Source organism: Salvelinus namaycush, chromosome 38 (genome assembly GCF_016432855.1).
Source record: "Salvelinus namaycush isolate Seneca chromosome 38, SaNama_1.0, whole genome shotgun sequence".
NCBI lineage: Eukaryota > Metazoa > Chordata > Actinopteri > Salmoniformes > Salmonidae > Salvelinus > Salvelinus namaycush.
Window position 1 is genome coordinate 10,992,163 of NC_052344.1, and position 13,650 is coordinate 11,005,812.

Here is a 13,650-nt window from a genome sequence, read left to right on the forward strand (position 1 = left end):
AGGGATGAGTAGAGCAGAGCAGTGTCGATGATGTGACACACACGCACACACTCACACACACACACACACTCACACACACACACACACACACACACACACACACACACACACACACACACACACACACACACACACACACACACACACACACACACAGCTGTATTGAGCAACAAGCAGAACAGCTCGCCACCGCGTGTCTAAACTATTACCCCTCAGCGCTATGACTTTGTGAGAAAGGACAGACAGAGCATTCTGCTAATGTAAGCCATTTATCCTCAGGTAGCGCACTGTGTGTCACTCGTTATGTGAGCTGCAGGGAAAGTGTGTGTGTTTGTGTGTGTGTGTGTGTGTTTACGAATGAATGGGGTGCGAGCCTTGTGCCGAGACCTCTGATGAGTGCATGCACAATGTGTGTGTGTGTGTGTGTGTGTGTGTGTGTGTGTGTGTGTGTGTGTGTGTGTGTGTGTGTGTGTGTGTGTGCGCGCGTGCGCGCACATGTCGTGTGTCCATGCATGTGTGTGCATATGTATGCAGGTGTGTGTGTATATCCTACTTGAGCAGGTTTCCCAGGTTGAACAGGGCTCTGTTGTGCTGGGGGTTGGTGTCCAGGGCGGTCCTGTAGTAGTGCTCGGCATCCTCTGGGTGGCGTGTCAGAGTACCCAGGTTGTTCATAGCACTGGCATGGCGAGGGTACAACCTGGAGAGGTTAGAGGAGGGGGAAGGGAGGAGGAAAGGAGAAGAGCAGGAAAGTAGTTCAGGGAGAGGAGAAGGGGGGAAAAACTCTTCAAGTTCCAATCTGGAAGAAAGCATTCTTCCTTCATCACATTTTGTGATGACCGCTAATGGTTGAAAAGGTGCCTGATTCGTCTGGTCCTTGAAATCAGTGACGACGACAGGAAGCAAATTAGCACTTTTGGGGACATGTGACCCTTCTCATGTATCCTTACATGACCCCATAGCGCTACAAGAAGACGACATGACCCCCATGATACCGTCATTAGAATAAGTGGTTGTTATCCTGATAACGGTTATCGTACACAAAATGGCTTCTCATGGGTTCTGTAAATCAATCATTCTAGAGCTCCTGAATAAGGCATGAAACGGACCTTATAGAGCATTGAGTGCTTTAAGAAAGGATCGAGTCAAAGGTGGCATGTAATTGCAACCCATTTGTATTATTAGTGGCATAACTATGAGACACACCCATCACAACCCCGGGGGCAAGAGGTGAAACAACGCCACGACAACCGTGTCCATTTCCATGGCAACTCAGTCTCCTTTCCATTGGCAAATGAGTCACAGTTTATGTCGCCTTTCAGCGTGACACTGCCTAGAAAGGAAATAGTGTGGACTTAGTGGCACGCACACTGCCGTAGGCACACTATTGATCCCCGCACACACCATCCCCCAATCTAATGTCTTAGCAGGGGACCAGAACACGAAACCTGAAAAACAAACGAATAAAACAACCTTGAAAGAATGCAACAAAACCCACAACTACAGGGTATAACAACACAGCCTCTCTCTCTTATCACTTTTTAGCCCAAATGAAAAACAAGAAAAATGACCTACGAAAATAATTGAAAAGTGGAAGTAAAGTGCCTGGGGGTTAAAGTTTGTCAGTGTCTGAAAAAGAGCACCCTATTCCAGAAGTACTTGAAGAAATGAGGAGATGGTAATGTCATTGGCCAATGAATGTATAATGTAAAGTATAATGCCTCGCCCAGCAGCCTGTTGACCAATCGCGTTCACGTTGTCATGCTGCGTCACGCAGTTGCTGAGTTAAGCGTCACACAATCCCTTCTACCTATGTAATGTCACGATATCAAAGCTATATGGTATTAAAGAGAACAAGTTCATTATTTCACATTTTGGTAATATTTGTAATGTTGTGTATCTCGTTCACGTAATTCATGCACATTTTTGAGCTAGGGCAAAATTGACTCCCACTTGACCATTTGTCCAGAATGACCCAGAATGCCCAGTGCGGCCCATTGACAACATACAAGCAACGTATACAATGACCGTTAATAAGAATCGAATGGAGTTTACCATCTCCTCATTTCTTAAAGTATTTCTGCCTATTCCCTATACAGTACACTACCTTTGACAGAACCGATGGGAACTGGTCGAAGGTAGTGGACTATATAGAGAAAAGGGTACCATTTCAGAGCAGCCTCTGTGTAGAGAGTCGGGTGGTTTGCAGTGGGATAAAAGCAGCAAAGGGTTCTGGACAGGATTATAACAGCACATCTGCAGGATCCTGTTGCTGTATGTAGATACAGGCAGGAGAAGGCATTAGAGGGGAACAGGAAAAGAGAGAGGGAGAAAGAGAGTGAGGGGGGAGCACACTTCTGCTAGTCTGTCTTTAACTACATGGAGGGATGAAACAGAGATAGGAAAAGGGGAAGGGGGGGGAGTGGATGAAATTATGGGGTATTCGGAGGATGGAGATGGACGGATAGGGGGATGAGGAATATAGAAGCGGGGGAATGGAACTGATGGAGGTCTGAGATATGGATCCCTATACACACACACACACACACACACACTCTAGCTAAGCCGGCTCACGGAGCATCCTTCAGTGAGCATCTACATCTCTGCCAGGGGGAATGGAAAGGTAAAAAGAACAAACTGCAGAAAGAGAAAAGAATGATCCCACTGGACCTAAACCCTTCTGTCCAAATAAGTCAAACTGGCTCTAGCCAGCCCCTGGTACACTGGGAGAGAGGAGAGAGGAGTGGGGGAGAGGAGGAGAGAGGAGGGGGGGGGAGAGGAGGAGAGAGGAGGGGGGGAGTGGCGAGAGGAGGAGGGGAGAGAGGAGGAGAGAGGAGGAGGGGAGAGAGGAGGAGGGGAGAGAGGAGGGGGGGAGAGGCGAGAGGAGGAGGGGAGAGAGGAGGAGAGAAGGGAGAGAGGAGAGAGGAGGAAGGGGAGAGAGGAGGAGAGAGGAGAGAGGGGGAAGGGGAGAGAGGAGGAGAGAGGAGGGGGGGAGAGAGGAGGAGGGGAGAGAGGAGGAGAGAGGAGGGGAGAGAGGAGGGGGGGGAGGAGAGAGAGAGGCGAGAGGAGGAGGGGAGAGAGGAGGAGGGAAGAGAGACTCAGATACAGTAGTATAGGACACACAGCATGATTTCCTTGCTCCTGTCAGTCAAATACTGATGACTGAGACAAACAACTCACACACACACACACACACACAACCACACATAAACTAAATGACAGAGCACTGTAAGGATCATCAGTTATGACTCAAGAAGAAGGGGGGAGGGTAGGGGGAGGGAAGAGAGGGGGACGAGAAAAAGGGAAAGCTGGACTGGGGGATAAATATATAGCCTTCTGGGTCTGTAGGAGCCAGGGCCAGTGACAGGCAGAACAAATGGATCCCCTCTTTCATTAGGTACAGTGCTGCATGTGTGTATCTCACTGAGATGAATGGGGTGCAAGCATCGAGCTGAGACAAGGCCATTACATGCTTGAGAATATGCAATCTAGTGTGTGTGTCTGTGTCTGTGTCTCTGTGTGTGTGTGTGTGTGTGTGTGTGTGTGTGTGTGTGTGTGTGTGTGTGTGTGTGTGTGTGTGTGTGTGTGTGTGTGTGTGTGTGTGTGTGTGTGTGTGTGTGTGTGTGTGTGTGTGTGTGTGTGTGTAAGCAAGAGAGTGTGTGTGCGCCTTTAAGCATTTATGTGCAGCAAACAGAGTTCCTCTGATTTAATAAAATAGTGTTTTGTAATTAATTGAGTGGGCGGACCATCAACCTAAGACAATCAATAACGTGTCTCCTACTTAAAGTAATGAATTCTAGTTACTTAAGGCCTGGAGGTACAGTCTAGACATTATAGGGACGACATGCCGAATGAAGAAGGATGTCCTCTGTTTGTCCTGGTGCATGGGCGAAGGGCTGTTCTCCGTTGAGACCTACCTGACCGTTTCATGACCGCTTGCCGATTGAGGTTTGGAGACAAACTTTCTTACCGTTTCTCAGTGGGTTTTCTTACCTCACCTCTAATTTTGACTGTAACTTGAAAACTTTATCTTTCAGGTCCTGGAGTGACTGAGGTCACCTGAGGTTCCAAACATGTGGGTTTGGCGGAATGACCGAATCCCTCAACGTTGAAAGCTGATGGTGTTATTGTGGTTGAGGAATGACTGTGGTTTGGTGGGACTGTGTCCCATTGACATGGTGATCAGGATGAAACACGTAAACCCCCTCATATTACTGTAGTTTTACTTATTGGACACTGAGACTGACTTTAGAGCAGATTTGTAGTGGTGTAAACAGCAAAAGCTCTGTCATTATGGACACTATAACTGACCTGAGAGCAGTTTTGTAGTGGTGGATGGCCTCCTGGTGGCGCCCTCTGTCTTTCAGGAAGTTGGCATAGTTGTAGTGAACCTTGGCGTTGTGAGGCAGCGTCTGGATGCCAGACCTGTAGAGAGAGCGAGAGAGAGGATGAGGAATAAGTAGGAGAGGTAGTGAAACAGATGTGTGCTTGCACTAGCTAGCAAGTGATTTTGGGCACTGATAAACAGTAGTGTAGCTTGTGCTTATTTACGATAGTTTGACGTTGTAGACATGATATTGTTCTCAGAAATCAGTCCTGAGTGCGCAGCCAGACTTTCCTGACTCGATAGACTATATGCAGTACACTGACTAGTTTTTCATGCACGCTTTTTTACTTGAGAAATAACGCACCAAAAACCATAGCTACATGTAAAATTATGCGACTTAAGACCTCTTCGGCAACAACGTCTAAATTAATTACAGATTTCTTCATTTATCTTAGATTAGTTCTGACTATTTTAAGGAAGTGACTATTTTGAGGAAGTGGCTATGGTGTTGCTACGGTGACTCAGGAGGGACAAACAACAGTACCTGCCAGGATATGCGAACATAGCACACCTACATCAAACCACACCCCCAAGACAACTCTCGTTTGGCTTCAGTCATGGACGCTAGCGTTTCTTAATGAGAAAAAAGGCCAAATCAGGAAGTGCAGTCGCCCTTTACTGCGTGCGTTTGGCTCAAGTTCTATAGGTTATTGATGGTCTTTACATTGTCATCAACTGCAATTCGACTGGGGGCACTGAATTTGTCCTGGTCCATTGTGGATTGATACTACAGTTTAATAAAAAGCATAGGCTACAGTAACACTGTACAGTAACACTTTGGTAATCGAACGAGGGTCGCTCTTTGAAAATGGAGATGAATAGCCTACTCAAACAAGTTAAATGAATTATGCAGATATGTGAATTATGAATAATAAAACGTATGAGGGCTAAAACCTCTCAAATATTTCAAAGCACTCTCAGGAGAACATTTAAAACCCCTTTAATCATAGGCTGTTTGGCAAATGGTCAGGATAAAAAGACACACCTATGAGATGCTGCTAAACCAGCCTTGATTAAGTGGAGGGTAGGCTATGCTTGGTTTTGGACGGAAACCAATAGTTTCTAACTACAATATTCACCGGTGCAAAAGGCACTATGTCATGGCTGGATAGGCTGCACTTCCGCTCTCACATTCCATGCCAAAACCTACTGCATTACTGTTAAGACCTGCTTTTGGTGGGTCTTAAAACGTCCCTTTAGCGCTGCATGAAATTGTCACTATTGTGCTTGTTTTTATGTGAGGGATGGGGGTAGGGAGGGATGGAGGTAGAGAGGGATGGGATGGAGGGAGGGAGGGATGGAGGTAGGAAGGGATGGATGGAGGTAGGGAGGGATGGAGGTAGGGGGGGAGGGATGGGGTAGAGAGGGATTGAGGTAGGGAGGGATGGAGGTAGGAAGGGATGGATGGATGTAGAGAGGGATGGATGGAGGGAGGGAGGGATTGAGGTAGGAAGGGATGGAGGGATGGAGGTAGGAAGGGATGGATGGATGGAGGTAGGGAGGGATGGATGTAGGGAGGGAGGGATGGAGGTAGGGAGGGAGGTATGGAGGTAGGGAGGGATGGATGTAGGGAGGGAGGGATGGGGTAGGTAGGGAGGTATGGAGGTAGGGAGGGATGGAGGTAGGGAGGGATGGATGTAGGGAGGGAGGGATGGAGGTAGGGAGGGAGGTATGGAGGTAGGGAGGGATGGATGTAGGGAGGGAGGGATGGGGTAGGTAGGGAGGTATGGAGGTAGGGAGGGATGGAGGTAGGGAGGGAGGGATGGGGTAGAGAGGGATGGATGTAGGGAGGGAGGTATGGAGGTAGGGAGGGATGGATGTAGGGAGGGAGGGATGGGGTAGGTAGGGAGGTATGGAGGGATGGAGGTAGGGAGGGAGGGATGGGGTAGAGAGGGATTGAGGTAGGGAGGGATGGAGGTAGGGAGGGATGGGGGTAGGGAGGGATGGGGGTAGGGAGGGATGGGGGTAGGGAGGGATGGGGGAAGGGAGTGGGGGATGGGGGTAGGGAGTGAGGGATGGGGTAGGGAGTGAGGGATGGGGTAGGGAGGGAAGGAGGTAGAGAGGGATAGAGGTAGAGGGATGGATGGATGGAGGTAGGGAGGCAGGTAGGGGGAGGGATGGATGGAGGTAGGGGGGGATGGATGGAGGTAGGGTGGGATGGATGGTTGGAGGTAGGGGGAGGGATGGATGGAGGTAGGGGGGGTGGATGGATGGAGGTAGGGGGGAGGGATGGATGGAGGTAGAGGGAGGGATGGATGGAGGCAGGGGGGATGGATGGAGTGAGGTAGGGGGGATGGAGGGAGGGATGGATGGAGGTAGAGAGGGATGGATGGAGGTAGGGAGGGATGGAGGTAGGGAGGGATGGGGTAGAGAGGGATGGGGTAGAGAGGAATGGAGGTAGGGAGGGATGGATGTAGGGGGGAGGGATGGATGAATGGAGGGAGGGGGGATGGATGGAGGTAGGGATGGAGGGATGGAGGTAGGGAGGGATGGGGTAGGGAGGGATGGATGGAGGTAGGGAGGGATGGAGGTAGGGAGGGATGGGGTAGAGAGGGATGGGGTAGAGAGGGATGGATGGAGGTAGGGGGGGATGGAGGTAGGGAGGGATGGGGTAGAGAGGGATGGGGTAGAGAGGAATGGAGGTAGGGAGGGATGGATGTAGGGGGGAGGGATGGATGAATGGAGGGAGGGGGGATGGATGGATGGGGGAGGGATGGGGTAGAGAGGGATGGAGGTAGAGAGAGATGGATGGAGGTAGGGAGGGAAGGATGGAGGTAGGGGGGATGGAGGGAGGGATGGATGGAGGTAAGGAGAGGTGGATGGATGGATGGAGGTAAGGAGAGGTGGATGGATGGAGGTAAGGAGAGGTGGATGGATGGAGGTAAGGAGAGGTGGATGGATGGAGGTAAGGAGAGGTGGATGGATGGAGGTAAGGAGAGGTGGATGGATGGAGGTAGGGAGGGATGGATGGAGGTAGGGTGGGATGGTTGGAGGTAGGGGGAGGGATGGATGGAGGTAGGGTGGGATGGTTGGAGGTAGGGTGGATGGATGGAGGGATGGATGGATGGAGGTAGAGAGGTGGATGGATGGAGGTAAGGAGAGGTGGATGGATGGAGGTAAGGAGAGGTGGATGGATGGAGGTAGGGAGGGAGGGATGGAGGGAGGGAGGGGGGATGGATGGAGGGAGGGATGGATGGAGGGAGGGAGGGATGGAGGTAGGGGGGATGGATGGAGGGAGGGATGCATGGATGGAGGTAGGGAGGGATGAAGGTAGGGGGGATGGATGGAGGTAGGGAGGGAGGGATGGAGGTAGGGAGGGATGGATGGGGGGATGAAATGCGGTGTCTTAGCAGCCTGTCCTTATCTGTTAGCGAGGCAGACAGAAAGAGGAATGGACAGATAAACTGATCGATAAACAGCATGCGGCCGAGTCTGGGAGGGGAGAGAGATAACGTCTGCTGAGGACATATACTGTAGATGGGGTCAGGGGGTGTGCTTGAATACACCTGTGTGTGTGTGTGTGTGTGTGTGTGTGTGTGTGTGTGTGTGTGTGTGTGTGTGTGTGTGTGTGTGTGTGTGTGTGTGTGTGTGTGTGTGTGTGTGTGTGTGTGTGTGTGTGTGTGTGTGTAAAGTACATTGTCTATTGTCTAGGACAGGAAACTAAAGCAAGGCCATAAGTGCATAGAATAGCTGGACATACCGAAGTCAGAGAGACACACAAAAGAGCGGGCCAGCCAAATGACCAACAGATGGACTATAGGCATAATACATATTTATATTAGGACACTGAGAAGGTCCTGGCACCATTGCAATCTAATCAAGAGCGGATACAAGCGTTATTGGGCCTGAACAAGCAGGACGCCTGAAAATGAAAGACAATGGTAACATATGACGTATGAGAAGTAATTTAATTAACGTATGTGATGGACTCATTTTTATGTGTGTGTATAAGAACAGAGCCAGTGCTTATGGAAGTTGGTCTTTCCGCAGACTGACACGGCTTCGGATATTTTATATTAAAAGCCTATATTGAATTTACAAGTTCTTGTAAGAGTGTTTTATTTCTGAGACGATTATCCACGACAAGATTAGCATGTAATCTGACCTCGCCATGTTCTAATAAACAGCTTCATATTCAGACCCATTAACCTGGCTTGTAAAACAACATGGAAATGAGAGTGTGGAAGGAAGGAGAGAGGAAGGGTAAATAATAGGAGAGAGGAAGGGTAAATGTGTGTGGAAAGAGCGAGCCTCTCTAATGTGCTACTGGTGATGAATAACTAAGCCATTACATTAATCCAGAGTCTGACACGCACACACATACACACCCCATCCCACCCACCACTCACCCCATACCACTGACCTGAAGAGGGCCTCCCGGGACAGCCAGATGTCATTCTGCTGAACGGTCTTCCAGGAGAAGAGCAGGAGGAGCAGCAGCGTGGAGACGGTCAGGGCCGTGGTGCCCCAGCGACCCACCACAGAACACAACCTCCCCAGGCCATGGGCCACCAGGATACAGTAACCCATACTGGGGGAGGAGGGAGGGGGTAAAGGGGAGAGAGAGGGAGAGGGGAGGGCAGAACGATGGGGATAAAAGGGTCAGAGAGAAGAAGGGGGTGAAGATGAAGGAGAGAGGAGTGGGGGGACGGAGAGAAGGTAGAGAACGGTATGAGTGAGGAGGGGAGGCAGGGAAAGGGAGGGGAGTTGGTAGAAGTAAAGAGGGGGAAGGGAGAGATGGAGTGCAGGGAAGGAGAGAAGAAAGAGGAAGGAAAGGAGTGGAGCCGGAATGTGGGGGGATGGGGAGAGAGAAAGAAAGATGTCTTTCAATTATCTCCCACTCAATCATCTCCAGTCCAGTGCTGCAGAGTAAGTACATACATGAATAAGACGTTCTATTCATCCTGCTCTCCAAGACATTCACTACTCTGAGACCAATGTGTTTCTCTACTGGTTTCCCTGGACGGAATTCAAGAAGAAAACGACACGTAGTAGCCCCTCGCTAGAACAGGAAGCTCTCATTGGCTGCTCATACACTTCCTGTTTATGGTTAAGACGTCCCTGGTCGCCGTGGAGACGGAAGACAGATGTGAGGAGCCACTCCCTTAGTTGGAGGAGTCTGATGGCTTCAACAGCACGTCCACACACACACACACACACCCAAGAAAAGGACATGCTTTTCAGTTATCCAGAGTTCAAGAAGTCCTAGAAGTCTAGCCAAGAATCCCCCCTCTCCAATCCCACAGTACCCTGTTTTTCCACAGGAAATATAACATGGCTGCTTCCTTACAATCGCCTACCTCCCCAAACACACACACCTAAGACTGAGCAAACCACATCTCCCACCCCAATGCTGTCTCACACCCCTGTGTATGTGTGTGTGTGTATGTGTATGTGTATGTGTGTGTGTGTGTGTGTGTGTGTGTGTGTGTGTGTGTGTGTGTGTGTGTGTGTGTGTGTGTGTGTGTGTGTGTGTGTGTGTGTGTGTGTGTGTGTGTGTATTAGCACGGGGCAAACAGGGCTCTCTCATTCCTTCCACACCATTGCAGTTTCCCTACAAACCCAGACAGAAGGAGGGAAAGTAAATAGCACCAGGAGATATTCTGAGAAAGTAACACCGGGGGGAAATCAGCTTAAGAGAGAGAGACAGAACGTGACAACAGGTTGAAAAAAGAGAGGAGGCAGAAAATACGGTGTTAAAAATACAGATGTGATAGAATGATACGATGATAGACAGACAGAGAGAAGGAGAGAGAGTGATTGAAACTGAGTGAGACTCAATGGGAGAGAGCTAGTCGGCCAGCTATTTAAAGGCTGTCTGCTGATCTACAGTATCCTCCTGAGTGTGTGTGTCAGACAGAGACAGAGAAAAAAAGAGAGAGAGAGACAGACACAGAGACAGACAGAGAGAGAGAGAGAGAGAGAGAGAGAGAGAGAGAGAGAGAGAGAGAGAAAGAGAGAGAGAGAGAGAGAGAGAGAGAGACAGACAGACAGACAGACAGACAGACAGACAGACAGACAGACAGACAGACAGACAGACAGACAGACAGACAGACAGACAGACAGACAGACAGACAGACAGACAGACAGACAGACAGACAGAGAGTGAGAGTGAGAGCAAGAGACAGAGAGATAAAGAAAGAAATAGAGAGAGAGAGACAGAGACAGAGACAGAGAGAGAGAGAGAGAGAGAGAAAGAAAGAGAGAGAGAGACAGATAAACAGAGACAGACAAACAGAGAGACAGAGAGAGTGACAGACAGAGAGACAGAGAGAGTGACTGACAGAGAGACAGAGACAGAGAGAGAGAAAGAGAGAGAGAAAGAGACAGAGAGAGAAACAGACAGAGAGAGAGACAGACAGAGAGACAGAGAGAGAGACAGAGAGAGAGACAGAGAGCACCCGGACAGTCACAGCAGCCATCACTCCAGCTTTAGACATTCTGCTGTCAGAGCTAACGGCCTAGCCAGTGCTAATATTTACCCTGGCGCACGGCGCGGCCCAACCCACCAATCAGAGCCCTGGGTAGGCGGACAGGGATGAATGCCAGCCTAAGTGGGGATGCGACCTCGATATCACACGCTGGAATTCACTGAGCAGCAAACTAGCCTCATTACAGGGTCTGGCTGATAATACACAGCGGGGTGGGCACACACACACATAAAACATGCATACACACACACACACACACACACACACACACACACACACACATAAAACATGCATGCATACACACACACACACACACATAAAACATGCATACACACACACGCTTGCATGCAGGCACACACACTGCGCAACTCCCATCTGGGTACTGTGTGTGTGTGTGTGTGTGTGTGTTGTGCGTTGTGCGTGAGTAGGCATAATAAGCCTTGAGGCCTGTGTGAAACAAAGCGTGTGACATATGCCAGAAGTGCAGTCTCTCAGAATGACACGGTGTGTGTATGTGTGTGTGAGAGCAGGCACTGTGACGTTGATCTCAGACAGCAGACCGTAAAGTGAGTGAATCAGCATAACCATGAATGAGATTACCCTGCGCTAATTCTCCACTCTGAAAAGCACCGCCACTGGATTCAGCTGAAACGCCCGCGCCTCTGTCAGTTGTATAGCCCTGCCAGATACAAAACACACGAAGCAGACACATACAGTGGGGCAAAAAAGTATTTAGTCAGCCACCAATTGTGCAAGTTCTCCCACTTAAAAAGATGAGAGAGGCCTGTAATTTTCATCATAGGTACACTTCAACTATGACAGACAAAATGAGAAAAAAAAATCCAGAAAATCACATTGTAGGATTTTTTATGAATTTATTTGCAAATTATGGTGGAAAATAAGTATTTGGTCACCTACAAACAAGCAAGATTTCTGGCTCTCACAGACCTGTAACTTCTTCTTTAAGAGGCTCCTCTGTCCTCCACTCGTTACCTGTATTAATGGCACCTGTTTGAACTTGTTATCAGTATAAAAGACACCTGTCCACAACCTCAAACAGTCACACTCCAAACTCCACTATGGCCAAGACCAAAGAGCTGTCAAAGGACACCAGAAACAAAATTGTAGACCTGCACCAGGCTGGGAAGACTGAATCTGCAATAGGTAAGCAGCTTGGTTTGAAGAAATCAACTGTGGGAGCAATTATTAGGAAATGGAAGACATACAAGACCACTGATAATCTCCCTCGATCTGGGGCTCCACGCAAGATCTCACCCCGTGGGGTCAAAATGATCACAAGAACGGTGAGCAAAAATCCCAGAACCACACGGGGGGACCTATTGAATGACCTGCAGAGAGCTGGGACCAAAGTAACAAAGCCTACCATCAGTAACACACTACGCCGCCAGGGACTCAAATCCTGCAGTGCCAGACGTGTCCCCCTGCTTAAGCCAGTACATGTCCAGGCCCGTCTGAAGTTTGCTAGAGAGCATTTGGATGATCCAGAAGAAGATTGGGAGAATGTCATATGGTCAGATGAAACCAAAATAGAACTTTTTGGTAAAAACTCAACTCGTCGTGTTTGGAGGACAAAGAATGCTGAGTTGCATCCAAAGAACACCATACCTACTGTGAAGCATGGGGTGGAAACATCATGCTTTGGGGCTGTTTTTCTGCAAAGGGACCAGGACGACTGATCCGTGTAAAGGAAAGAATGAATGGGGCCATGTATCGTGAGATTTGGAGTGAAAACCTCCTTCCATCAGCAAGGGCATTGAAGATGAAACGTGGCTGGGTCTTTCAGCATGACAATGATCCCAAACACACTGCCTGGGCAACGAAGGAGTGGCTTCGGAAGAAGCATTTCAAGGTCCTGGAGTGGCCTAGCCAGTCTCCAGATCTCAACCCCATAGAAAATCTTTGGAGGGAGTTGAAAGTCCGTGTTGCCCGGCAACAGCCCCAAAACATCACTGCTCTCGAGGATATCTGCATGGAGGAATGGACCAAAATACCAGCAACAGTGTGTGAAAACCTTGTGAAGACTTACAGAAAACGTTTGACCTCTTTCATTGCCAACAAAGGGTATATAACAAAGTATTGAGAAACTTTTGTTATTGACCAAATACTTATTTTCCACCATAATTTGCAAATAAATTCATTAAAAATCCTACAATGTGATTTTCTGGATTTTTTTTCCTCATTTTGTCTGTCATAGTTGAAGTGTACCTATGATGAAAATTATAGGCCTCTCTCATCTTTTTAAGTGGGAGAACTTGCACAATTGGTGGCTGACTAAATACTTTTTTGCCCCACTGTACACACACACACACACACACACACACACACACACACACACCAAGCCTGCCTGCCATGATAACGTCCCAGCGTTCCCTCTTGCTCTGTCGTGGAGTAAAATGGTTGTGTGATTGCAGGCAGCGGAAAGCTCTCAAAAAACACACAGAGCAGAACTCCATTTCCCAGGAGACATCTTCGTACGCTTGGGGCTTCATTAAAAAGTTCTGCTCGCGCGTTCATCAGAAAGTCAGACTAAAGGAAGGTATACAGCATCGGAGAAAATCAATTAACAACACACAGAATGCTAACCGAGAACCTGGCAAATGTTTAATTTGAAAAGTAAACACAAAGCTTTTCTCTGCAGTCGCGGCAAAGTGGAAAGGGATAGTGGAAATGCCTTATTACCCAAGATTACAATCTCTTCCAATACATTATCATACACCCACACACGTCCACATTCTGTCTCTCTAGCCACAATCACACATCTCTCTCTCATACAAACACTCACACACACTCAAATGCAAGCTCACGTACAGTAAT

At 48.7% G+C, this 13,650-nt stretch overlaps 1 protein-coding gene across 1 annotated transcript in view; it reads right to left on the minus strand.

The window, feature by feature from the left end:
• Window positions 1–13,650, minus strand: part of LOC120032297 (protein O-mannosyl-transferase TMTC1-like) — a 93,829-nt gene that overhangs the window by 20,924 nt on the left and 59,255 nt on the right. Inside the window, exons 9-11 of the mRNA XM_038978322.1 lie at window positions 8,748–8,915; window positions 4,309–4,422; window positions 554–697 (exon numbers count right to left, since the gene is read on the minus strand). Coding sequence (XP_038834250.1) covers window positions 554–697; window positions 4,309–4,422; window positions 8,748–8,915 — 426 coding nt within the window. The remainder of the gene's footprint in view (window positions 1–553; window positions 698–4,308; window positions 4,423–8,747; window positions 8,916–13,650) is intronic.